Source organism: Pantherophis guttatus, chromosome 9 (assembly GCF_059756535.1).
Source record: "Pantherophis guttatus breed Tessera chromosome 9, ASM5975653v1, whole genome shotgun sequence".
Lineage (NCBI taxonomy): Eukaryota > Metazoa > Chordata > Lepidosauria > Squamata > Colubridae > Pantherophis > Pantherophis guttatus.
The window spans coordinates 3,884,667-3,909,484 of record NC_142071.1 but is presented as its reverse complement, the minus strand read 5'-3'; the positions used below and the strand labels follow the sequence as shown (position 1 = coordinate 3,909,484).

The following is a 24,818-nucleotide window of genomic DNA, read 5'->3' as shown; positions in this document are numbered from 1 at the left end:
AATAGGTAGAAGCCCCAAAGCAGCCATTAGAAATGCTGTTAAGCATTTCTACAAAAACCTCCCCAAAACCGAGTTAGAGGTAGTGTTGCAACCTTCAGCTAGTCTCCTCCTCCACCCTCCCCATATACTGACCTTGGCGGGACACGCTGTTGGTCCATGGATGACACTACCTGTGTGGAAGAAGGAAATAAAGGAGGAGTCTAATAAGGTTTTACAAGAGATAGTCGATGAATGGGGTAAGAATTGCCCAATATCTGTTGACCTGTACTTTGTTTGACTTCCTAGAACCGTGATGGTGAACCTATGGCACACGTGCCACAGCCATATTGGTGGGCATGTGAGCTCAGCTCTGGCGTGCCGGCCAGCTGATTTTTGGGCCTTCTGGGCCCACCGGAAGTAGGGAAACAGGCTGTTTTCTGCCTCCGGAGGGGCTCGGGGGGTGGGGGGGTGAGAAAGGCCTGTTTTTCTCTCTCCTCAAGCTCCAGAGCCTTCCTAGGAGTCTGGGGAGGGCGAAAACAGCCTTCCCCACCACCACCACCCCGGAGGCCCACCGGAGGCCCTCGGGAGGCCGGAAACGGCCCATTTGCCAACTTCCAGTGGGACCGGAACCTAGAGCCTGAGGAGAGAGAAAAATAGGCCTACCGGGCCCACTGTACCATCACGTGCCAGGAGCAGGCGGGGAGAGCGGGGGGTTGGGGGTGGCGCACACATGCACAGGGGTGGGACGCGTAGAATTATGGGTGTGGGCACGTGCGACCCCGCCCCTTCCCTTCCTAGTATGTGATGGCAAAAAGGTTAGCCATCACTGTCCTAGAAGATAGTTGAGTTAGCATTGTAGACATTAGGAGCCATCAAAATGCCTTGTCCAGCAATTTTCCTGCTCACCTGCCCTGCCTTTTTAACGACAAATGCGAGGTGGAACTCCAGTTAGAAGGAATAGGAGTGCTGGCTTTTAATAGCTCCTTCTATTCCTATTAACTGGAGAGTGGTGCGGTGGCCTAGAGGTGGAGCTCTCGCCTCACAATCAGGAGGCTGTGAGTTCAATCCTAGGTGGAGGCAGATATTTCTCTCTCTGGGCACGATGAGAATGTATCTGCCGCATATAACTCCGCACTGGCGACAGGAAAGGCATCTGGCCAGTAAACACTCAGCTCCATTCAGTTGCCCAGACTCCACCCCGCAAGGGATTATGGAGTCATTAAAAGATGATGATGATTCCTTTTAACTGGAATTCTTTCTCCCGTTTTTCCTTAAAACTGCCAAGATTTGTAAGCAGTGGAAATATCGCTGTTCTTACCACGGATGATGTTGCACTTCTGGAAGAATACGGAAAGTTGCGTGGACATTCGGTTCGAACAGCCTGCTGCCTACCGATATCCGATCTGCGAAAGCATCTAAACAAACGGACGGATAAAATACTTAGCACAACTAAGACAAAGTTGTCGTTTGTCTACAAACTGAGAAAGACAAAGGATACTAGGTGGAAGGGTTCCTTTTTTTCCCCAAGTTTTTTATTATTTTTTTTTATTTTTTAACAAACGTATCAAGTTAATGCGTGCGCCTGGGTGTCATACATTCTAATACAAATAAAACTGGTAGAATTAATCATAGTTATATTATTATATAATTATAATTATATTATATAATAATATTATATATTATATTATTATATATATATTAAATGTATATGAAATCTTAATCTGTTCACCACCCTGAGTCCTTCGGGAGAAGGGCGGTATAGAAATTAAATAAATAAATAAATAAATAAATAAATAAATAAATAAATAAATAAATAAATAAATAAATAGTTATTACATTCAATCAACTTATATATTTCTAATAATGGTACACATTTTGCTTGCTGCAAGGAGGTAAGTTGCTGGAGCAGATTTTTTTTTTCCCCTTGTGCTAATCAAGCTCTGCTGAAAGCGAAAATGAAAGCAAAGCAGGCTGTTTGCTGCAAGGAGGCAAAACTGCTCAGAGGCAGAAGCAGAGGCAGATTTCTTTTCCTTGCTTTCCTCACCAAAAATGGCAAGTGCGTCTTATAGTCCAGAGCGTCTTATACTCCGAAAAATACAGGGTTTTTTTTTTTTGTTCTTTTTCAAAACCAAAAACTTGGCTTTTCTGCAGGGATATTTTCAGGGCAAAATAGAGGAGAGGGGGAGGGGAGGGTGGAAAAAAAAAACTTACCTGCAACAGGTGTCCACGAGGGGCAACCAGGAAGGAGTGGTTTTATTTTTCGTACAATAAAGAACGAGTGCAATTATCACGATGGGAAGAACTATGAATACAAAGGCCAGGATCCAGTTTCGTGCGGCAACATTGCTGTCTGGGAAAAAAAAAAGGAAAGAAAGGAGAAGGAAGCTTCTGTGTGAGGCTTCTTCATTTTTCATGAAGGACCAGTTTCCCACTCCGGAGACTTACCGTTGTACGTGGGTCCACTATCTATACTGCCCCCATATCCAGGGGAATCGCAGTAGGGAGGCGCCCAATCTGAATTGCAATGGCAATTTTTATTACTGTTGCATACCTGGTTTAGAAAGAGGGAAGAATAATATTTCGGTGAACTCAGGGGCAGAGACAGAGGTGGGTTTCAGCAGGTTCTGACCAGTTCTGGAGAACCGGTAGCGGAAATTTTGAGTAGTTCGGAGAACCGGTAAATACCACCTCGGACTGGCCCCGCCCCCATCTATTCTCTGCCTCCCGAGTCCCAGCTGATAGGGAGGGAATAGGGATTTTGCAGTATTCTTTACTATTAATCTTCTCATCATTCCCACTACCCATCTCCTTCCACTTATGACTGGATGACTGTAATTTTGTTGCTTGCATGCTTACGATTTATATTGATATTATTTCCTGATTGCTTATTTGTACCCTATGACTATCATTAAGTGTTGTACCTTATGATTCTTGACGAATGTATCTTTTCTTTTATGTACACTGAGAGCTTATGCACCAAGACAAATTCCTTGTGTGTCCAATCACACTTGGCCAATTAAAAATTCTATTCTATTCTATTCTATTCTATTCTACTCTACTCTATTCTACTCTACTCTACTCTTCATTCCAATATTCTATTCTATTCTATTCTATTCTACTCTACTCTACTCTACTTTTCATTCCAATTTTCTATTCTATTCTTCTATTCTATTCTATTCTATTCTATTCTATTCTATTCTATTCTATTCTATTCTACTCTACTCTACTCTACTCTTCATTCCAATATTCTACTCTACTCTACTCTACTCTACTCTACTCTACTCTACTCTACTCTACTCTACTCTACTCTACTCTACTCTACTCTACTCTATTCTATTCTATTCTATTCTATTCTATTCTATTCTATCCCCCCTGCTTCCCAGAATCTAATCTTTTGGGATCTGGTCACCATCCAAGGATGGACACCCCATGGACTTGACAGTCAGGATGATTGACGAGCCTTTCTTTAAACAAACTCTCCAGTGCCCAGTTGATCTTCACAAAACTTAGAACAGTAGCAAACATCAATGGACAAGGGGAAAAAAAAATCAGTGGAGGGGCAAAGAAGATACTACATTTCTACAAGCTAGATCCGGAAACCAAACCCAGGAACCAACAGGAAAGTCCTACAAAATCAAACTGCTTTTCGTTCGGAACTCACCCCGTGCCCGTTGCATTTATTCTTGATGTCACAGTCGTAATCTAAGACGGACGCATTAACGCACTGGTAGTGTTTGCAGACCTGAAACGAAGCAACACCTGATTGGTTTATTTGCATGCAAGCCATTAAACGCCCGATGAAGAGCCGCAGTGGCGCAGTGGTTAGAGTGCAGTACTTCTGCTGATCACCAGCTGCCAGCAGTTTGGCAGATCGAATCTCACCAGGCTCCAGGTTGACTCAGCCTTCCATCCTTCTGAGGTGGATAAAATGAGGACCCAGATTGTTGGGGGCAACTGGCTGACTCTGTAAACCGCTTAGAGAGGGCTGTAAAAGCACTGTGAAGAGGTATATAAGTCTAAGGGCTATTGCTATTTTCCTTCCTTCCTTCCTTCCTTCCTTCCTTCCTTCCTTCCTTCCTTCCTTCCTTCCTTCCTTCCCTCTCAATGGTTGGAATGCAGTACTGCAGGCTTCTTCTGCTGACTGCAGTTCAGCAGTTCGATCCTGACCGGCTCAAGGTTGACTCTGCCACATCTATTGATCTCCGCCCCCTGCCTTTTATCCCCAGAGTTCAGGTGGGGCTTTGCTAGCAGCGGTGGCTGTTCCGTCCCAAGGACCAGCCCATAGATTTCCACTGTTCTCCTCTCCTCTGCCTTCTGTGCATCAGGCACTAGACCCAGCTGTTCCTCCTCTTCCTCATCAGCCACCTCCAGACCTGGTGGCTGTTGACTCTCCATCTGAGGGCTGATGGACGGATCTGGCTCCGCCTCTGTCTCTCTCTCTCTCTCTGCCAACTCCATTCCCTCTTCCCCGGAGGAGAACTACAATGCTGATCCGGCCCTCAAAGAAATCCAGTTTGACACCCCTGCTCTAGAGCAGAGGTGGGGAACTGTGACCCTTTTATGATCCATGAACTTCAACTCACAGAATTCCTGAGCCAGCCGTGTTCCCCACCCGTGCTCTAGAGAAATCAACTCATCCTTGGGGCTCTGAAGTGGCCCATGCGAGCTTAACATACCTTTCCAGGTGCACACTTGGTGCCTTCATTCACCATCCCAGGATCCGGCACATCTGATCCTAGCTGGAAGTCAACACCCCAACAGGTCGTGTCTTTGATGGGAGTTCGGATAATGGCGGGCTTGATCCGAAAAAGCGGCAAGGTTTCCACATTCTCACACTGCAGCTTTCCGCACATGGCATTCCTGACAAGACAAGTATCACTGCAATTGTGTTCTGACCCGGCTCCCAAACACAACAAACTCTCTGTAGTTGTTGTGGCTCCGTTACCTGAGCCTGTGTCATTGGCAGGAGAGGACTCCGAGAGTGAAGGAGAGGAGTTGGCAAGGCCTCCCTCTCCAGGACCCTCCTCTCTGGCAATGCCTTCGGTGTCCACCGAAGGGCAAGAGATAGGGCTGGGGCCAAGGACGTCCACGCAGCCACAGATGGACAGTGATGAGGATAATGAGTCTTGGCTGGATCCTCGGCAGCGTCGCAGAGATAAGCGCGCGCAACAGAAGAAAAGGCGTGCCAGAGATTAGGCTGAGTCACTGGACCACACCCCACAGGATATAAAAGGGGATGAGGTGGCCATTCGGACTCTGTGACGGACAAAACTAACTACTATCGAGTCACATTGCATCTGTGGAAACAACATTATCGGCCTTGGATTTATTTTACGAAATGGACAATTCTTGACTGTGGGTATTTTGTTTATTGAGTAAAAGTTCTTGGCAAGCAGCTACTGGGTTGCTGCCAAGCGTCTTATCGGAAGAATTGGTTGTCTGCCAGTTTATTTAACCCCCGGCTGTCTGTTTGTGTGCGTGTGTGGGACGGGGACAGAACAGTAGTTAACGCAATGATTCCTTTATTAGGAGCGCTGGCAGCCTCGGCAAAGAGTTTATCTCTCAATGCAGGCTAACAAGTCCGCCTGGCAGGGAGATGAATAGTATTCTGCCACATCTATTTATCTTCACCCCCTGCCTTTTATCCGCCAGAGCTAGGGTGGAGCTTCACTAGCAGCGGTGGCTCTTCCGTCCCAAGGACCGGCCCATAGATTTCCACTGCTCTCCTCTCCTCTCCCTTCTGCACATTCACGCATCAGGCACTGGACCCAGCTGTTCCTCCTCTTCCTCATCAGCCACCTCCAGACCTGGGGGCTGTTGACCCTCCATCTGTGAAGTTGGCTATGGTGAGTTGACCATGGTGAGTTGGCTGCGGTGAGTTGGCTGCGGTGAGTTGGCCATGGTTTAGGTTTAGGTTTATTTGGATTTATATACCGCCCTTCTCCCGAAGGACTCAGGGCGGTGAACAGCCAAAGATAGAACACATACAATATAAAATTTAAAAACAATTTAAAACATATTAAACAAATTTGGCCCATACTAATTAAAAGACCCCTTTTTTAAAAACAAATTAAAATTAACCAATTAAAAAGAGTTAGACCAGCCCAGCTTGTTGGAATAAAAAAGTCTTGAGGGCACGGTGGAAAGTGCGTAAATCCAAGATCCTCCATATCTCGTTCCAAAGGGCAGGTGCCCCCACAGAGAAGGCTCTCCCCCTAGGGGCCGCCAGTCAACATTGTTTGACCGACGGCACCCTGAGGAGCCCCTCTCTGTGGGAGCGTACTGGCCGGTGAGAGGCTACTGGTGGCAGCAGGCGGTCTCGTAGGTACCCAGGTCCTAAGCCATGGAGCGCTTTAAAGGTGGTAACCAAGACCTTGAAGCGCACCCGGAAGACCACCGGGAGACAGTGCAGCTCGCGCAGGAGAGGTGTTACATGGGAGCGCCATGTCGCTCCCATAACCACCCGCGCAGCCGCATTCTGGACCAGTTGGAGCCTCTGGGTGCTCCTCAAGGGGAGCCCCATGTAGAGAGCATTGCAGTAGTCCAGGCGGGAAGTGACAGGGGCATGAGTGACCGTGCATAAGGAGTCCCGATTCAGAAAGGGACACAACTGGGGAATCAGGCGAATCTGATAGAAAGTCCTCCTGGCCACAGCCGTCAAATGCTCTTCTAAAGACAGCCTTGTATCCAGGAGGACACCCAAGTTGCGAGACCTCTCCGTGGGGGCCAATGACTCGTCCCCAATAGTCACGGTGAGTTGGCCATGGCAAGTTGGCTGCGGCGAACGGTCACAGGCCCTCCCACCTTGCCACAATCGCAACCCTTCACTTCCCCTTCTAAGAAACAGTTCCATCAAGTCTGGAGAAAATTTCCCAACCTGCCTTCTTACCAGCTTGAACATTTCTTGTATTCGCGGTTCTGATATCCGCAGTTTCCAAACCGATCCCCTTTGGAATTCACATCCGAGAAACAAATTTTGGGGGCAACCTTTGCTTCTGCAAAAGACGCATTGGGAAGCAAGGTTAGCAATCCAAAGCTCGCCTTAAACCCTCCCCCCCCCTTACCTTCCAATGCCCCAAACAGGAGCGTGTTTCCCCCCCACACACACTTTTCCAGCATGAGATACAGACAGTCCTCGATTTACAACAACAATTGAGCCCAGGTTTCTGTTGCTAAGTGAGACAGTTGTTAAATGAATTTTGCTCCATTTTATGTCCTTCCTTGCCACAGTTGTTAAATTGGCGTAACCCAATCAGCAGCACTTACTGTATTTTTCGGAGTATAAGATGCAATTTCCCCCCCCAAAAGAGGGTGGAAATGTTGGTGCATCTTATACACCAAATACAGCCCTTTTTGGCCTCACAAACCCCCCATGCATCGCATTTTTGCCCTCCCCAGCCCCCAGGAGCACTTTGCAGGCCTCCCAAACCCTCTGAGCATCCCCATTTTTGTGAAAAAAAGGGCCATTTTTGGCCTCACAAACCTTCCATGCATCACATTTTTGCCCTCCCCAGTCCCCAGGAGCACTCTGCAGGCCTCCCAAACCCTCTGAGCATCCAGTTTTTGCGGAAAAAGGGCCTGTTTTTGGCCTCCAAAAGCCCCCATGTGTTGCATTTTTGCCCTCCACAGCCCCCGGGAGCACTCTGCAGGCCACCCAAACCCTCTGAGCATCCCGTTTTTGCGAAAAACTGACAGTTTTTCACAAAAATGGGACGCGCAGAGGGTTTGGGTGGCCTGCAAAGTGCTCCTGGGAGTCGAGGAAGGCAAAAACTAATTTTTTTTCTTGTTTTCCTCTTCGAAATCTTGGCGCATCTAATACTCCGGTGCATTTTATAGTCCGAAAAATACGGTAATCAGATTATTCCAGTCTTAGAGCAATGACACATCCCTGCCGAATGCCAAAAATGTTCTGGCTGTTTTGGCTCGACCCATATATTTCCCTTACGTGGTCCAAAGATATCCTGGCACTGTAACTCGTAATCCTGGCAAACTCCATCGTAGCAGTAGGCCTGGTCTTGGTGGCAAGGGTGCCCGTTCTGAATGGTGACATCCTGCGGGCAGAAGGCCGAAGAGCCATTGCAGTACTCGGGAAGGTCGCACTCGCTGGCCCTCTCACGGCACACGGTGCCCTTGGAAAGATACTGGAGAGAGAAGAAGGGGAAAGGGGCCACGGTTCGACGTTTTGAGATCCATTAAGGAAAATGGATCTAAGTTTGCCCCGGTGCCTTCCAGATATGGTGGAATGGCAGTCCCGAGCGTTCTGTGTTCACCATTTATCAGGGAATAGGATTGGATCGGACAGAACAGGGTCTGGGATGAATAAAGAATAGAACAGAACAGAACAGAACAAGAATAGAATAGGAACAGGAACAGGAACAGGAACAAATTAGAACAGAATACGAACAGAACAGAACAGAACAGAACAGAAGAATAGAATAGAATGGAACGGAATAGAACAAGAACAAGAACAAGAACAAGAACAAGAACAAAATAGAACAGAACAGAATATGAACAGAACAGAACAGAACAGGAATAGAATAGAATAGAACGGAATAATAGACTAGAACAGAACAGAAGAACAGAACAGGAACAGGAACAGGAACAGGAACAAGAACAAAATAGAACAGAACAGAACAGAAGAATAGAATAGAATGGAATGGAACAGAACGGAACGGAACAAGAACAAGAACAAGAACAAGAACAAGAACCAGAACAAGAACAAGAACAAGAACAAGAACAAGAACAAAATAGAATAGAACAGAACATGAACAGAACAGAACAGGAATAGAATAGAACGGAATAATAGACTAGAACAGAACAGAAGAACAGAACAGGAACAGGAACAGGAACAGAAACAAGAACAAGAACAAAATAGAACAGAACAGAACGGAACAGAAGAATAGAACGGAACGGAACAAGAACAAGAACAAGAACAAGAACAAGAACAAGAACAAGAACAAGAACAAGAACAAGAACAAGAACAAAATAGAACAGAACAGAATATGAACAGAACAGAACAGGAATAGAATAGAACAGAATAACAGACTAGAACAGAACAGAAGAATAAAACAGAACAGGAACAGGAACAGGATCAGCAACAAGAACAAAATAGAACAGAACAGAACAGAATAAGAACAGAATAGAATAGAACAGAATAACAGAACAGAACAGAATTTGTTACCTGACAATCTTTACAGCAATCTCCGTAGCCGCAGCCGGATCCTGAGCGAAGCCTGCAAGTTCCTGCCTCACAGCAGGGATCAGATTTACACTCCTGAAAAAGACCAACCCATACGAAGGTAACACACTTCCAGGCGTTTTCAGCCCCGTCTCCTAACCAAAAGAGGAAAGTCTGATTTGTATGTTGCAGACAGGGAGATCTGCGCGTTCCTAGACACAACCGTCCGTGTGCAAAGGATTCTTCACTTTTACCCCGGCCTCAACTCAAGATTTTTGGGGAGTGCTGGATTCCTCATAACTCAACCATTAGACAGTTCTTCAGGGGAAACGTAAGTCTTAAAGCACATATCGTTGTCTACGGGCAACTTCCAATTTTTCCCCTTGTTTTCTTGAAATTTTATTCACCTTTCAAACTGGTTGGAAGCTCACACTGGCCCTGGCAACAAAGATGTCTTTACATGCAGCGGTGAGTTTCACATTATGTTACTACTGGTTCGCCACACACGCGTGCTCGCTTCATGTGCACACGTGCCCGGTTCGTGCGCGCGCCTGCCTTCTACACCATGCGCCCGGCCTTCTGCATGTGCCCGGCCTCAAAAACAGGCCTAAATAGGATGGCATAGAGCCGGGACGGCTGGGTAGGCCCACCTGCGATTTCCGCAACCGGTTCAGGCGAACCGGTCTAAACCGGCTGAATATCACCTCTGTTTTCGTGTGTTACTTACCTCCACTGACCCACAGTCACACTCTTCTCCCGCATCCACAAGCTTGTTGCCACAGTATGGGATGCTGTAGGTTTCCTCAGGCCTGGGGATGTTGAGAAGGCAGCTTCCGCCCTTGTTCAGGGTTAGCTTTTCGAAGTCTTCCTCGCTGCAGGCGCTGAAATTCCTGGCACCTCTACAAAGAGGGGGAGATTTCGAGAGCCTTTCAGTTTGGAAGTGGAATTAGAGGGATGGCAGAGAGCAGTTTGATTGACTGGTGCTTGATAAATGGTTCTGGCATAGGGCAGCCTTTTTGTGAATGGGCAAGCCTCATCCCTGGTCACCATTAATAGCAGTTGTTAATTGCAACAGCAATAGCACTTACTGTATATATCGCTTCACAGTGCTTTACCGCCCTCTCTTAAGCGGTTTACAGAGTCAGCCTCTTGCCCCCAACAATCTGGGTCCTCATTTGACCCACCTCGGAAGGAGGGAAGGCTGAGTCAACCTTGAGCCAGTCAGGATCGAACTCCTGGCAAGGGGCAGAGTTAGCCTGCAATGCACCACTCTAACCACTGAGAGGAAGGGAGGGAGGGAGGGAGGGAGGGAGGGAGGGAGGGAGGAAGGAAGGAAGGAAGGAAGGAAGGAAGGAAGGAAGGAAGGAAGGAAGGAAGGAAGGAAGACAGCAATAGCACTTATATATTGCTTCACCGTGCTTTACAGCCCTCTCTTAAGCGGTTTACAGAGTCAGCCTCTTGACCCCAACAATCTGGGTCCTCATTTGACCCACTTCGGAAGGAGGGAAGGCTGAGTCAACCTTGAGCCAGGGAGGATCGAACTGCTGGCAGTCGGCAGAATTAGCCTGCAATACTCCATTCTAACCACTGCGCCACTATGGCAGGCAGGAAGGAAGGAAGGAAGGAAGGAAGGAAAGAAGGAAGGAAGGAAGGAAGGAAGGAAGGAAGGAAGGAAGGAAGGAAGGAAGGAAGGAAGGAAGGAAGGAAGGAAGGAAGGAAGGGAGGGAGGGTCTGATCTGCAATAGCACTTAGACATACAATATACTGCTTCATAGTGCTTTTACAGCCCCCTCTAAGCGGTTTACAGAGTCAGCCTATTGCCCCCAACAATCTGGGTCCACGTTTTACCGACCTCGGAAGGACAGAAGGCTGAGTCAATGTTGTGCCATTCTATTCAATTCTGAAATTCCCTAGAAGTCTTCCATGCAAGTACTAACCAGGTTGGATTTTACTTAGCTTCAAAATAAGGCAAGATTGCTAATAGGGCATGTTATAATAATAATCCTGAAACAGTATCTATAACACCATCAAACATCAACATCTGTCTGTCCCCAGTCTTTGGAAAGGACTCGATCGGTAGACAAAAAATGCCTGAACATCTGAACATCTGGCTGACTGTGCGACGATTCATAATAACTTCAACCCCTTCTATCGTTTCATCTCTCTTAGTGAGAATTAAGTCCGGGATGGTTGATCCTCTACTTGGGAGTGGTACGGTGGCCTAGAGGTGGAGCTCTCGCCTCACAATCCGGAGGCTGTGAGTTCGATCCTAGGTAGCGGCAGATATTTCTCTCTCTGGGCCCGATGAGAATATATCTGCTGAACAAAACTCCTCATTGGCGACAGGGAAGGGCATCCGGCCATTAAAACACTCCGCTAGCTCCATTCAGTTGCTCAGACTCCACCGATTATGGGGTCGTTAAAAGAAGATGATGATGGTTGATCCTCTACTTCCCTTGGGAGACAAAAATGTCCTGCTAGGTTCATAAGGAATCTGCTCGACCTGTGGACTTTTAACTCCCAGGAATCTGTTTGATCTTCCACCAGCAGGTGTCAAAATGCCTTTTGGAAAATAGAATTGGGAGTTACTTACGATGCTCCAGAGTTCATAATACAGTTCCCCGTTTCACAGTGACAGTTTCTATCGTCATCGTGGTTCATGCCCAGGTTGTGGCCAAGCTCATGAGCGACAATGGATGCAAACGCCTGCACGCTGGTAGGTCCAAACTATAAAATATCACAGAAGAAAGAAGACGGCATGGATTCCTTTGTCAGGAGATTCGTGCACCAACAGTAGTACGCAAGACAGCATGGGACTCAAGCTATTTCCTAGCTCTTTCCAAGCAACCAGTTTCGCAAAAGGGAAAGGGAATGAATGACCAGATTCGCTTAACAACTGAGTTATTCATTGAATAACTGCAGTGACTCACTTAACAAACGTGACATGAAAAATCGTAAAATGAGGCAAAATTCATTTACCAAAGTTCTCACTTCGCCAACCTAAATTTGCGCGCTCACATTTGCGAACCGGTAAGCGAAGGTAAGTGAATACCGCCCTTGGCTCAATTGTGGTCGTAAGTCGAGGACTACCGGCAATAGGTTTGTTGTTATGGAAATGGCTAGTTTGCATCAGGGTGGATAAAAATCAATGATTTTTTAAAAAAAAAAAATCAAAAAAATCAGATTTTTTTTATTTAAATCGGATTTTTTTGATTTAAATCGAATTTATTTTAATAAAAAACTTTTGGGGTAAAAATCTATCGTAAGATAGTTTTCTATTTAAGATACATAAATAATTTAGTTTATTCCGCATGAAATGGAGCTTAGTTCTGTAGCAGGAGGCTGTATATTCTGCAACACTGGGACTATCGGTGAGTCAACGGCGGGTCAAAGGAGTAGCAGAGATGACAGTTGCTCTTTAAAAATTATGATTTAAATCGAGTTGATTTAAATCAAGCCTTTTTACTAGTGATTTAAATCATGATTTAAATTGTGATTTAAATCAACTCGATTTAAATCAAATCCACCCTGGTTTGCATTATTATGTAAAAGTAAAAAGTTGAGTTTTGATGTTATTATCTTATTCTACTGCATCAAAAGGAATCAGAAATCAATGCTTTTTTTTTTTTTTTATTTGATTTATATGCCACCCTTCTCTGGAGACTCAGGGCGGCTTACAGTGCGTTAAGCAATAGCCTTCATCCTTTTGTATATTTATACAAAGTCAGCTTATTGCCCCCACAAACTGGGTCCTCAATTTACCTACCTTAGAAAGGATGGAAGGCTGAGTCAACCTTGAGCCTGGCGAGATTCGAACCTGCAGTAATTGCAGGCAGCTGGTCTTAATAACAGGGTGCTTTCGACCACTATACTATCAAGGCTCTTTTTCTTTATTTCTTTTCTCCTTGCCCCACATTTTTTCCTTCCTTTCTTTTTCCTACTATTTTCTTTTGTACTTTTGTATTATATATTATAAACTAAGAAAGAAAAAAAAAAAAAGAAAAAAATTTGGAAGCTTGGCCACTGACTCGTACTTACGACGGTGGCGGTGTCCCCGGGAGTCACGTGATTCCCCTTTTGTGACCTTCTCGCAAACAAAGTCAACGGGGAAGCCGGATTCACTTAATAACCATGCGACTAACTACCACTTGCAGTGATTCGCTTAACAACGGTGGCAAGAAAGGTCGTACAACGGAACAAACTGTCATTCAACCCCCGTCTTGTTCCGCAATGGAAATGCGGGGCTCCATTGTAAGTGTCGTAAGTGGAGGACAGCCTCTGCTGCCCTTTCTGTCACAGTCACAAAAGCTGTAATTTTATCTTTAACTTTAGAGGAGCCTGAGTGGCGTAGGAGGATAATGCCTCCTACTAAGGCAGCATTTAACATCCAGCTGCCTGCAATTACTGTGAGTTCAATTCTCACCAGGCTCAAGGTTGACTCAGTCTTCCATCCTTTCTAAGGTGGGTAAAATGAGGACCCGGTTTGTGGGGGCAATAAGCTGACTTTGTATAAAATATACAAAAGTATGAAGGCTATTGCTTAACACATTGTAAGCCGCCCTGAGTCTCCGGAGAAGGGCGGCATATAAAAATAAATAAATAAAATAAATAAATAAATAATTTTAACTTAACGGAGGTGCAGGTAATAGCAGCAGCTTACCACATTAATGCCTCCAGAGTGACTTTTGGAGCACACCGTGCCCACGTAAGCCATCCCAGCTGTGCCACCAAAATCCTTCCTCCTATAGTAGAGAGGAAAATAACCCACATTTGTTAATGGCAGTTAAACATTAAGAATTGCTTTTGTCCGAAAGTAAACTATTGGCCGATGGCCATTAAACATGGCTGGCTGGAGAATTCTGGGAGTTGAAGTCCACAAGTCTTAAAAGTTGCCAAGGTGGGGGCACCCACCCTGTGGAACGAGCTGCCTCCTGGAATACGATTGATCCCGGACCTCCGGACCTTCCGTAAAGCCCTGAAGACTTATTTATTCCATCAAGCTGGCCTAGCCTAAATGGTTTTTAAATTGGGATTTTAAATTTTATGGATTTGGGGGTTTTAAATTGGGAAGCTAGTGATTTAATTCTTTTTAATTATCTTAACTTTTGTATTTGTATGTTTTTTTTAATTTTGGCTGTTCACCGCCCTGAGTCCCTTCTGGGAGAAGGGCGATATACAAATTAAATGAATGAATGAATGAATGAATGAATGAATGAATGAATGAATGAATGAATAAATAAATAAATAAATAAATAAATAAATAAATAAATAAATAAATAAATAAATAAATAAATAAATAAATAAATAAGGTTGGAATCTCTAGATTAGAGGGACTGGCAGGACGCTGCCCAAGGGAATCTTGTCTACAGGAATAGGTAGTCCTCAACTTAAACCATTCGGAGTCGTGACCATTTCAAGTTCTAAGAGCGCCGAAAAACAACTTAACAACTGTTGCAGTATCTCCGCGGCCAACATGATCAAAACGGGCAGCTATTAATTAATTTATTTATTTATTTATTTTTCAGATTCCTATACCGCCCTTCTCCTTTCGGACTCAGGGCGGTGAACAGCCAAGATAAAAAACATTTATACACAAAAGTTAAAAATAGATTTAAAATAATGAAATAAATTTGGCCCGTCATTTAAAACTTTTCGATTAAAATCCATATCGAATTATAAAACCAACCGTAAAATCAGGACAGCCCGGCTAACTGAAAAAAATAGGTTTTTAGGGCCCGACGAAAAGTCCGGAGGTCGGAGATCACTCGTATCTCTGGGGGTAGATTGTTCCAGAGGGTAGGTGCCACCACAGAGAAGGCTCTCCCCCTGGGGGTCGCCAGCCGGCATTGTCTGACCGACGGCACCCTGAGGAGGCCCTCTCTGTGGGAGCGAACCAGCCAGTGGGAGGCAATTGGTGGCAGAAGGCGGTCCCGTAAGTACCCCGGCCCTAAACCAATGATAGTTGCAATGTCCCATGCTCACATGATAGCCATTTACGATCTTTCCAGCTGGGCTTCAGACAAGTCAAGCGAGATTCGCTTACCAACAGCTGGAGTAATTTGGGTTAGCAGCCATGGCAATGAAGGCCGTAAAACTGGCTGTGACTCACTTAGCAACAGCCTTTGCTTAACAACGGACGTTGTGGCCCGAATTGTGGTTGTTAAGTCGTGGACTACCTGTAGGGCTTTTGTGTGGACAGAGTGTGTGGCCTCTTTGCCCAGAAGAAGGGGGTGCCCACATCTTACAGAACAAGCTGGGCGCTGTCGTGCCGTCGGCGGGGAATCAGATCCCGCTCTCTCCACTGCACGAAATTGGCAAGGACGTCTCCGGCGGCTCCTTCCATCCGGATCTTGTTTTCGAGCGTCCAGATCTCCAGGCCGACCAACACAATGCGGATGTTTAGCATGATGTACATCTGGAAAGGGCAAAGAGCAGGGGTGAAATGCTCCCGGTTCGGATTGGATGGCCCGATTCGGTAGCGATGGTGGCGGGGGGTTCGGAAAACCGGTAGCAAAAATCCCTGCTCCTGCCTCCATCCCCAGTTGAGCCGCACGATCATCAGAGGCTTTTTTTTTTTTACTTTTAAAAGCATTTTTTCTACAATCTCTTCCGACGAAAAAACGCTTTTAAAAGTAAAAAAAAAAAAAAAAGCCTCTGATGATCGCGCGGCTCAGCTGGGATCGTCAGAGGCTTTTCAAAGCATTTTTTTCTGCAACCTCTTGGCCGAGGAGGTGGTAAAAAAAAATGCTTTGAAAAGTCTCTGACGATCCCAGCTGAGTTGCCTCAGCCTTCCATCCTTTCAAGGTCGGTAAAATGAGGACTCAAGATTGTTGGGGGCAAGAGGCTGACTCTGTACACCGCTTAAGAGAGGGCTGTAAAAGCACGGTGAAGCGGTATATAAGTCTAAGTGCTTATTGCTATTGCTATTAACAACTGCAACTCTCAGAAACAAGACGATCCGGTCCCAATTAGGATCGTATGTCGAGGATTGCTTGTCTCTGTTATCATCAACATTATTGTCAGTACAAAACGTTTTGGGAACAGCAAACAACAGATTTGACATTCTGCGCATTTGCCATGAAAATTCTTCCACTTACACTATCCAGAAGGTTTGCCAGCTGCACCATCTCTTCTCTGACTGCCGTTTTATTCTGGCCTAACAAATAGTACTGCGAGAAAAAAAAAGGGGGGGGGGAAGAGGTTGGGGCACACATCATCATGGCAGCCGAGGAATCCCTCAAAGGCATTAAAACTTTGGGCAGGATTGCAAGCCAATGACTGCCTTGCTGACCCAGAGGCTCCGTGCAACCTGATTTATGACGATGAAAATCTTATAAAAACTTGTAACAACTTTATCAGATAGATAGATAGATAGCCAGACTGACAGAGAGGTGATGGATGGATGGATGGATGGAGGTAGGTAGGTAGGTAGATGATAGATAGATGATTAGCAATAGATACACAGACAGAGAGATGGTAAGTAGGTAGGCAGGCAGGCAGGCAGGCAGAGAGATGATTAGCAATTTACAAAGACAGATAGATGGTAGGTAGGTGAATAGATAGGTAGGTAGGTAGGTAGGTAGATAGAGATAGATAGATAGATAGATAGATAGATAGATAGATAGATAGATAGATAGATAGATGATAGATAGATAGATAGATAAACAGATAGATAGATATAGAGATGATAGATGATAGATATAGAGATGATAGGTTGGCAGGTAGGTAGATAGATAGATATAAAGATGATAGATGATAGATATAGAGATGATAGGTAGGTAGGTAGATAGATAGATATAGAGATGATAGATAGATAGATAGGATAGATATAGAAAGATAGATAGATAGATAGATAGATAGATAGATAGATAGATAGATAGATGATAGATATAGAGAATATAGGTAGGCAGGTAGGTAGATAGATAGATATAAAGATGATAGATGATAGATATAGAGATGGTAGGTAGGTAGGTAGATAGATAGATAGATATAGAGATGATAGATAGATAGATAGATAGGATAGATATAGAAAGATAGATAGATAGATAGATAGATAGATAGATAGATAGATAGATAGATAGATGGATGGATGATAGATATAGAGAATATAGGTAGGCAGGTAGGTAGATAGATAGATATAAAGATGATAGATGATAGATATAGAGATGATAGGTAGGTAGGTAGATAGATAGATTGAAAGATAGACAGACAGACAGATAGATATAGAGATGATAGATGATAGATATAGAGATGATAGGTAGGTAGGTAGGTAGGTAGGTAGGTAGGTAGGTAGGTAGGTAGGTAGGTAGATAGATAGATAGATAGATAGATAGATAGATAGAGATAGATAGATAGATATAGACAAGCATCATACCCTTTCTTTGTCTACGACGATGAAGAGCTCTACGTATCTTGTCTGTTGAAGAACGCTTCTTTTCCTCTACCAAAAAGAAAAGAAAGAAAAAAAAAACACAGGGGTTCATAACAAACTAACATTTCTTTCCTGATTCTCAAATTCAGGACAGAATGAGGTCATACTACACGACATACTCCTTTAACACTGCTAGTAGAATCTCTAATAGGACCTTGAAACCCAGTAGCAACGTCCAGGATATTCTTTAGGTTTTGTCGTATGCCAATTATGTTTCTGAGTCTCATGATGGCGCTTTAAGAGGAGGAGGACACATTTTTATTCAAGGGGGATCAGCGATATCAAAATGGCAGAGGCCATTGAATGTGCTTTGCCCTTTTTTAACATACATGTCAAGCATCGGGATCAAGCAAATACCTGGTTGACATAAACATCTTTACTAATAAAGGAGAATATTTGTATCTCAGGTCCTTGGTGCTCTCTGAGTTGATTGTTTCCTTGCAGGCGTCTCATTACCCAACTAGGTAACCTTATCAGTGCTAGAAGGGACTGGGGTTTGCAGGGAGGAGGAGGGCAGCGGAGTCCTTTGTGCTCTCTGAACTTGGTCATTTTCTTGCAGGCATCTCATTACCCAAGTAGGTAACCTCATCAATGCTAGAAGGGACTGGGATTTTCAGGGATTGGGGGGGAGGAGGAGGAGGAGGAGGAGGAGGAGGAGGAGGAGGAGGAGGAGGAGGACGACGACGACGACGACGACGACAACTGTGTGGTCCTTGCTGCTCTCTGAATTTGGTCGTTTTCTTGCAGGCGTCTCATTACCCAAGTAGGTAACCTCATCAATGCTAGAAGGGACTGGGATTTTCAGGGATTGGGGGGAGGAGGGGGGGAGGAGGAGGAGGAGGAAGGGGGGAAGGAGGAGGAGGAGGAGGACTGTGTGGTCCTTGCTGTTCTCTGAATTTGGTCGTTTTCTTGCAGGCGTCTCATTACCGAATTAGGTAACCTCATCAGTGCTAGAAGGGACTGGGATTTTCAGGGATTGGGGGGAGGAGGAGGAGGAGGAAGGGGGGAGGGGGGAAGGAGGAGGAGGAGGAGGAGGAGGAGGAGGACTGTGGGGTCCTTGCTATTCTCTGAATTTGGTCGTTTTCTTGCAGGCGTCTCATTACCGAATTAGGTAACCTCATCAGTGCCAGTGATGATGTTGCCTAGTTTGGGCAATGAAAACATCTGCAAGAAAACAACCAAGCTCAGAGATCTTGACATCTGTAGTCCAAACTCACCCAGCTGGCTTTCAGGCCTAACATGCATATTGTGTACTGTGCTTTCGAGATAATTATCCCCTGACACAGATGGTCTAATAATGTATTTTTTTTTCTTCTTCTTCTATTAAATTTAACAAAGAGGGGGATTTAAAAAGAAAAAAAAAATGACAGCCATTCCTGCAAATAGCCAACTGTAAAAAAAAGGAATCCCTTCCGTAAGGCAACCTACTCTCGCCATTAGAGGAACATCTGGATGGTGCTGAGCATCGGCGGTTTCCCAGTTTCCTTCCAGATGAGAGACGCCGCAGCTCCGGGGCTCTTTCTTCACATTCTTCATCCGGTAGACAGCATGGTAAGAAGTTGAGTTGATGGGCTCAATTCCATAGGTGACGTCCTGCATCTGTACTATGCCCCTGGCAATGACAACCCACCTTAAGACATCAGCCCAGGGGTGAAATGCTCCCGGTTCGGACCGGATCACCCGATCCGGTAGCGATGGAGGCGGATGGTTCGGAGAATCGGTAGCAAAAATCCCTGCCCCCCCCCCACCATTGCCCAGCTGAGCCGCACAATCATCAGAGGCTTTTTTTTTTTTTACTTTTAAAAGCATTTTTTCTACAACCTCTTTGGCCGAAAAAAATGCTTTTAAAAGTGAAAAAAAAGGGCTCTGATGATCGCACGTCTAAGGCTTTTAAAAGCATTTTTTTCTACAACCTCTTCACAGGTTGTAGAAAAAATGCTTTCAAAAGGCTCTGACGATCCCAGCTGAGTTGCCTGATCTGCAGAGGCATTTTTTCTTTTAAAAGCCTCTGACGATCCCAGCTGAGTTGCCTGATCTGCAGAGGCATTTTTTCTTTTAAAAGCCTCTGACGATCCCAGCTGAGTTGCCTGATCGTCAGAGGCATTTAAAAGAAAAAAAAATGCCTCTGACGATCAGGCAATTCAGCTGGGATCGTCAGAGCCTTTTGAAAGCATTTTTTTAGAGCCTCTTCGGCGAAGAGGTTGTAGAAAAAATGGTTTTAAAAGTTTTTTTTTTAATTGGCCACGCCCACCCAGTCACATTACCCCCCCCACCAAGCCACGCCCACAGAACCGGTAGTAACAGCCTCATTTTCCAAACGGTGGGCCTGAATCTCAAAGGAGCTATGGAACGTCATGTTTAGTAGTTAATAAATAATAATTTAAAAAAAAACACAGAAATTAAGACTCAAGGCGGTTAAAGAGTGGTTGGAGGAAAGGGAAAACGAGAAAGAAGAATAAAGGGCAGAAAAAGAAGTACTAAAATAAAATGGGGTAATTTGGTAAATTGCGATATAGTGATTGAAATGTGAAGAACAATTAAAATGCAAATGAAATGAAGGGGACAGAGAGCGATATGGATCAAGATAAAATCAAAATTCGTATAAATAGTAAATATAAAGTAAGGACCACTACGAAAGAGGTGGAAAAAAGAGTGTATGCATATAAATGTTGTATGTTTTTGTATTGTATTAATGTGTTGCAATAAAAAAGAAATAAATTAAGACTCAAATATACAGAAATAATGGGCATTTTTGGGACTGTGCCAGGAGGCGCTTTTTAGTCACACCCATCTGCGTGCGTAATTGCTTTATCAACCAGGTACTGGTTATAAGGCTACGAGAACTAAACTCATGCTCTGCATTGAGGGGTGAAGAGGAAAGAGGAGAGGAGGGGAGGAATGGAGAGTGGAAGGAAAGGGAGGAGAGGAAGGGGGGGAAGGGGAGGAGAGAAGAAGACAACCAAAGGATTTTTAAAAGGGGAAGGGGGGCAACTCAAAGCGCTAAATCACTTCTGGACCGATGCTTGTCAGCTTCTTCCCTACCTACGAACAAGTCCAACAGGTAGCTCGTTTACCTGAGCCCGAAGCAGGTGCTGATTGCAACTGTAGAATCTGAGACGCCTTCGACATATCCCTGGTAGTGGCAGTGCTTCTAAATGGGTGGGGAAGAAAGGAATAAAAACTGAGCAAGAAGGCCACATCAGTAGTTTAACCCTGATATAGAGCGCCTTGGTGGCCCTGAAGGGATTATTCAGAAGCTGTTAGAGCTGGGGGCCCGTTTATGACTTGGGGACTTCACTTCCCAGAATTCCTGGCTAGCTCAGGAATTCTGGGAATTGAAATCCACATGTCATAAAAGGGCCATGGATCCCCACCCCTGGTTTAAGGCATGAAGTACACTGCTTTCTTGAGTCAACAAACACATGCTGGGATTGACTTTAAATAAATTACAATTGAGTACCTAAAGCAGGGGTCGGCAACTCGCGGCTCTGGAGCCGCATGTGGCTCTTTCATCCCTCTGTGTTCTGTCCCCAACCACACGCGCACACACACCAACTGACGTTCAAGAGTTAAAGACCAAACCAGCCGGCAAAATCCTTTTCCTTATGATAACGGAATTTGGCAACAACCTAGTGGCTGCCTGCCAAGAGTTTATTATTTACGAAGAGGAGAGATAACTTCTCCCCACTTCTGATTCATCAAAAGAAACAGCTCAATAATTACGGAGTTAATCAAGTCCAGAGATAATCCAGCAAAGTCTATAGCAAAAAGTCCGGCAATGCAGAATGACGTGGAAGCTTTCAGCTTTGTTCGTCACAAGATTTGACTGGCCACTACGCTCCCTTTTATACCCTGTGGGGTGTGGTCCAGTGACTCAGCCTAATCTCGGGCACGCCTTTTCTTCTGTTGTGCGCGCTTATCTCTGCGACGCTGGCGTGGATCCAGCCAAGACTCATTACCCTCATCACTGTCCATCTGTGGCTGCGTGGACGTGCTTGGCCCCGGCCCTATCTCTTGCCCTTCGGCGGACACCGAAGGCATTGCCAGAGAGGAGGGTCCTGGAGAGGGAGGCCTTGCCAACTCCTCTCCTTCACTCTCGGAGTCCTGAAAACACATCTTTTTCAACCTAGCCGGGCTGGCTGGATCCCATCCCTTCGGTTTTAATTTGTAATTGGTTTTAATCCGGGTTGTTTTAAATGGATAGCCAAAATTATTTAATGTTTTTTAAATTGTTTTTAAATTTTATATGTTGTGTTTTTACCGTGGCTGTTCACCGCCCTGAGTCCTGTTGGAGAAGGGCGGTATACAAATTAATTAAATAATAATAATAATAATAATAATAATAATAATAATAATAATAATAATAATAATAATAATAATAAATAAATGTATAGTCTTCCTGTAAGGAGAAGAACTGGTGCCGTTAAAAGCCTGAACATGGTTGAGTCACGGTCTCCACGCAACAGGCGGGGCAGCCTGTTGTACGGCATGGAAGGTCCAAAAGTTAGAGAGAAATAACAAAAAAAAAACCAACTCATGATACCTGCCAGTTCCAGAGATATCAACGCTCTTAACTCAGTCCAATTAATCATTTGCCAACGGATGAATTATACTTGTGGAATTTGCTCCTACAAAAGTCTTCGGCGAGGTTCCTGGGACAGCGCCAGGAATTGGCCGTGTCATCTCTAGGGTGATCAGAAGGGGAATTTATTTCCTATCAGCGATACGAATCGCAATGTTCTGACCTAGGCTTCCTGAGTCAGTAAAATACACGCGGAGTCCCAAAACCCTGTTTTATTTTAACAGCTGTGAATTCTTGTTCATTCACAGAGGAGTCCCAAATAGTTGTAAAGAGTTCTTCGGGATAAGGCTGATAATCACCCACCTTTATCTCCCTTGACACACTGCCAAAGACCTAATTGGCAAAGCCACAGGGATTCCAGAATCAAACAGAGCTTCAGACTTTAAACTGAACAGAACGAACAAAGTTGCTTCCTGCAAAGGCCCACGTGCCTTTGCTCCTCTTTTAAGTCTTATGGGAGGGGCCAATCATCTCCAAGCCTTACTCCTGAGTCGTCCCTTTTGTTTTAACTGTTCTTGCCTTCTGGCAGCTCTGCGCATGTGTGCACTGGGAACAGGCTCCCCCTGTTCCTCTGACTCGCTGAGGTCCGACTCTGGAACCTCCGGAGGCAGCACATCCCTCCCAGATGGCCCTTTCTCTGCCTCCGACACAGAGCCTTCATCCAAGCCTTCCCCAGACTCCAGGACTGGCCCATGGTCCTCCCCAGCCTCCTCACTGTCCGACTCTGCTGCCAGCTCCGCAGGCTGTTGGCGGACCACAACACATAATACCTGGATTGAATTCATCGAATTAATCTGAAACTCCAATTCATTCAATCAAAATTTAGTTTTTCTCCCATTCTTCTCCACCCACTTCTTTGTCCTGGCCTACCTTGTTTTTTTCTGTACAGGTAAGTCGACGTAGGGCCACTAATTGGCACCAGAGTTTCCAGACAGTTGTTAAGTGAGAAGTGTCCAATTTTATGTCCTTTTTTTGACCCAGTGCTATTCCAGTGCACCCTGTCCCCACATCCTTAAATAAATGGGAATTCTTCCCCCTGAATTTCTTTTATATTCTCTACTAAGGCATTTCTTAGAGGTAAAGGTTCACCTTGCACATATGTGCTAGTCGTTCCTGACTCTAGGGGACGGTACTCATCTCCATTTCAAAGCCGAAGAGCCAGAGCTGTCCAAAGACGTCTCCGTGGTCATGTGGCCAGCAAGACTCAACGCCAAAGGCGCACAGAACGCTGTTACCTTCCCACCAAACGTGGTCCCTATTTTTCTACTTGCATTTTTTTATGCGCTTTCGAACTGCTAGGTTGGCAGAAGCTGGGACAAGTAACGGGAGCTCACCCCGTTATGCAGCACTCAGGATTCGAACCGCTGAACTGCCGACCTTTCGATCGACAAGCTCAGCATCTTAGCCACTGAGCCACCGTGTCCCTTTTCAGGCATTTCTTAAGTCTCTCTTAACAAACTGAAAGAGAAGTAGAAGGGAAAAATCCCTCTCTGCACACGCACACACAGTCAGTCACACTCAATGCCTCTCCTCACAGACCGAAAAAGAGGGGCTACAAAGGAAGTGGAGAGAAAGCCCCCCCCTTCCCCTCCGCCCCCCAATGTTCCTCTGACTTCATCCCCAAGGCTGGCAGGCTACGTTCCTCCTCGGCCAGAGCAAATTCTTTGAAACAATTTTTTTCTTTAACCGATCAACCCCTCAGAGAAAAATAAAAACGCACCTGAAGATTTGGAGTTTCAGTTTGCAGACTTCCACTTCTATTGTAGGTGTAAATTGTGAAGTCTTGGGACATCAGATCTCTAAAAGGATGGAGGGGGGGGGGAAATGTTATGAATGCCAAGCAGAATTTTATTTTATTTTTTAAATCAAAGTAAGAGAAACGTGAGCTGAAGGAGAACTACAACAAAAAAAGGCAAAGCATCTGAAGGCCAGAGAAGGAATAAATGGATGGAAACTGAACAAGGAGAGATTCAACCTGGAAATAAGGAGGAATTTTCTGAGAGTGAGAACAATCAACCCATGGAACAGAAGTTGCCTTCGGAAGTTGTGGGAGCTTCATCACTGGAGGCTTTCAAGAAGAGACTGGACTGCCATCGGTCAGAAATGGGGTAGGGTCTCCTGCTTGGGCGGAGGGTTGGACTAGATGACCTACAAGGTCCCTTCCAACTCTGTTAATCTGTTAAAAAAAACCTGACCAACCATCTATGGAGCCGACTAAAGAAACTGGTTAGTCAGAAGCGACCCAGCAATAAAACCCAGTTCATAGAAGCCATCATTCAATCTTGGTTTCACATTAGAACACCTGCAGAACTCAAAGACTTGGTTCACTCCATGGGAAGACGTTGTAAGGCCGTCATTCATGCTATAAAGGTTACCCAACCAAGTGGTCATTTTTGTGTATCTCTTTTTTTCCATTGGTGATCATTTTTGTACATCTCGTTTTTTCTACGTGTTTCACTTTTCTCCTTTATCCTGTAACTGCTATTCTAATAGCAAATCCTTCCTAAAAGTTACTGCATTACATTCTTGATTAAATTATCTTTCCACGGATATATAATTTTATGGCACTACTCCAAAAAAAAAAAAAAAAGTGGTGTTGTTAGCTAGTTTTAGAAAATACACTTTTCCCAAAAAGGTTTCCACAATTT

The 24,818-nt window shown here is 45.0% G+C and overlaps 1 protein-coding gene across 2 annotated transcripts in view; it reads right to left on the bottom strand.

The window, feature by feature from the left end:
• The window catches only part of ADAM9 (ADAM metallopeptidase domain 9), a 36,414-nt gene that overhangs the window by 2,643 nt on the left and 8,953 nt on the right, over positions 1–24,818 (bottom strand). For both annotated transcript variants that reach the window (XM_087875822.1, XM_087875821.1), the window contains 18 exons: positions 23,891–23,969; positions 20,663–20,739; positions 19,017–19,200; positions 17,532–17,597; positions 16,255–16,326; positions 15,403–15,572; positions 13,818–13,899; positions 11,751–11,884; positions 9,885–10,056; positions 9,161–9,253; positions 7,925–8,120; positions 6,869–6,974; positions 4,656–4,839; positions 3,641–3,721; positions 2,425–2,530; positions 2,191–2,329; positions 1,298–1,394; positions 133–170 (listed from right to left, as the gene is read on the bottom strand). In XM_087875822.1, coding sequence (XP_087731948.1) covers positions 133–170; positions 1,298–1,394; positions 2,191–2,329; positions 2,425–2,530; positions 3,641–3,721; positions 4,656–4,839; positions 6,869–6,974; positions 7,925–8,120; positions 9,161–9,253; positions 9,885–10,056; positions 11,751–11,884; positions 13,818–13,899; positions 15,403–15,572; positions 16,255–16,326; positions 17,532–17,597; positions 19,017–19,200; positions 20,663–20,739; positions 23,891–23,969 — 2,076 coding nt within the window. The remainder of the gene's footprint in view (positions 1–132; positions 171–1,297; positions 1,395–2,190; positions 2,330–2,424; positions 2,531–3,640; positions 3,722–4,655; positions 4,840–6,868; positions 6,975–7,924; positions 8,121–9,160; positions 9,254–9,884; positions 10,057–11,750; positions 11,885–13,817; positions 13,900–15,402; positions 15,573–16,254; positions 16,327–17,531; positions 17,598–19,016; positions 19,201–20,662; positions 20,740–23,890; positions 23,970–24,818) is intronic.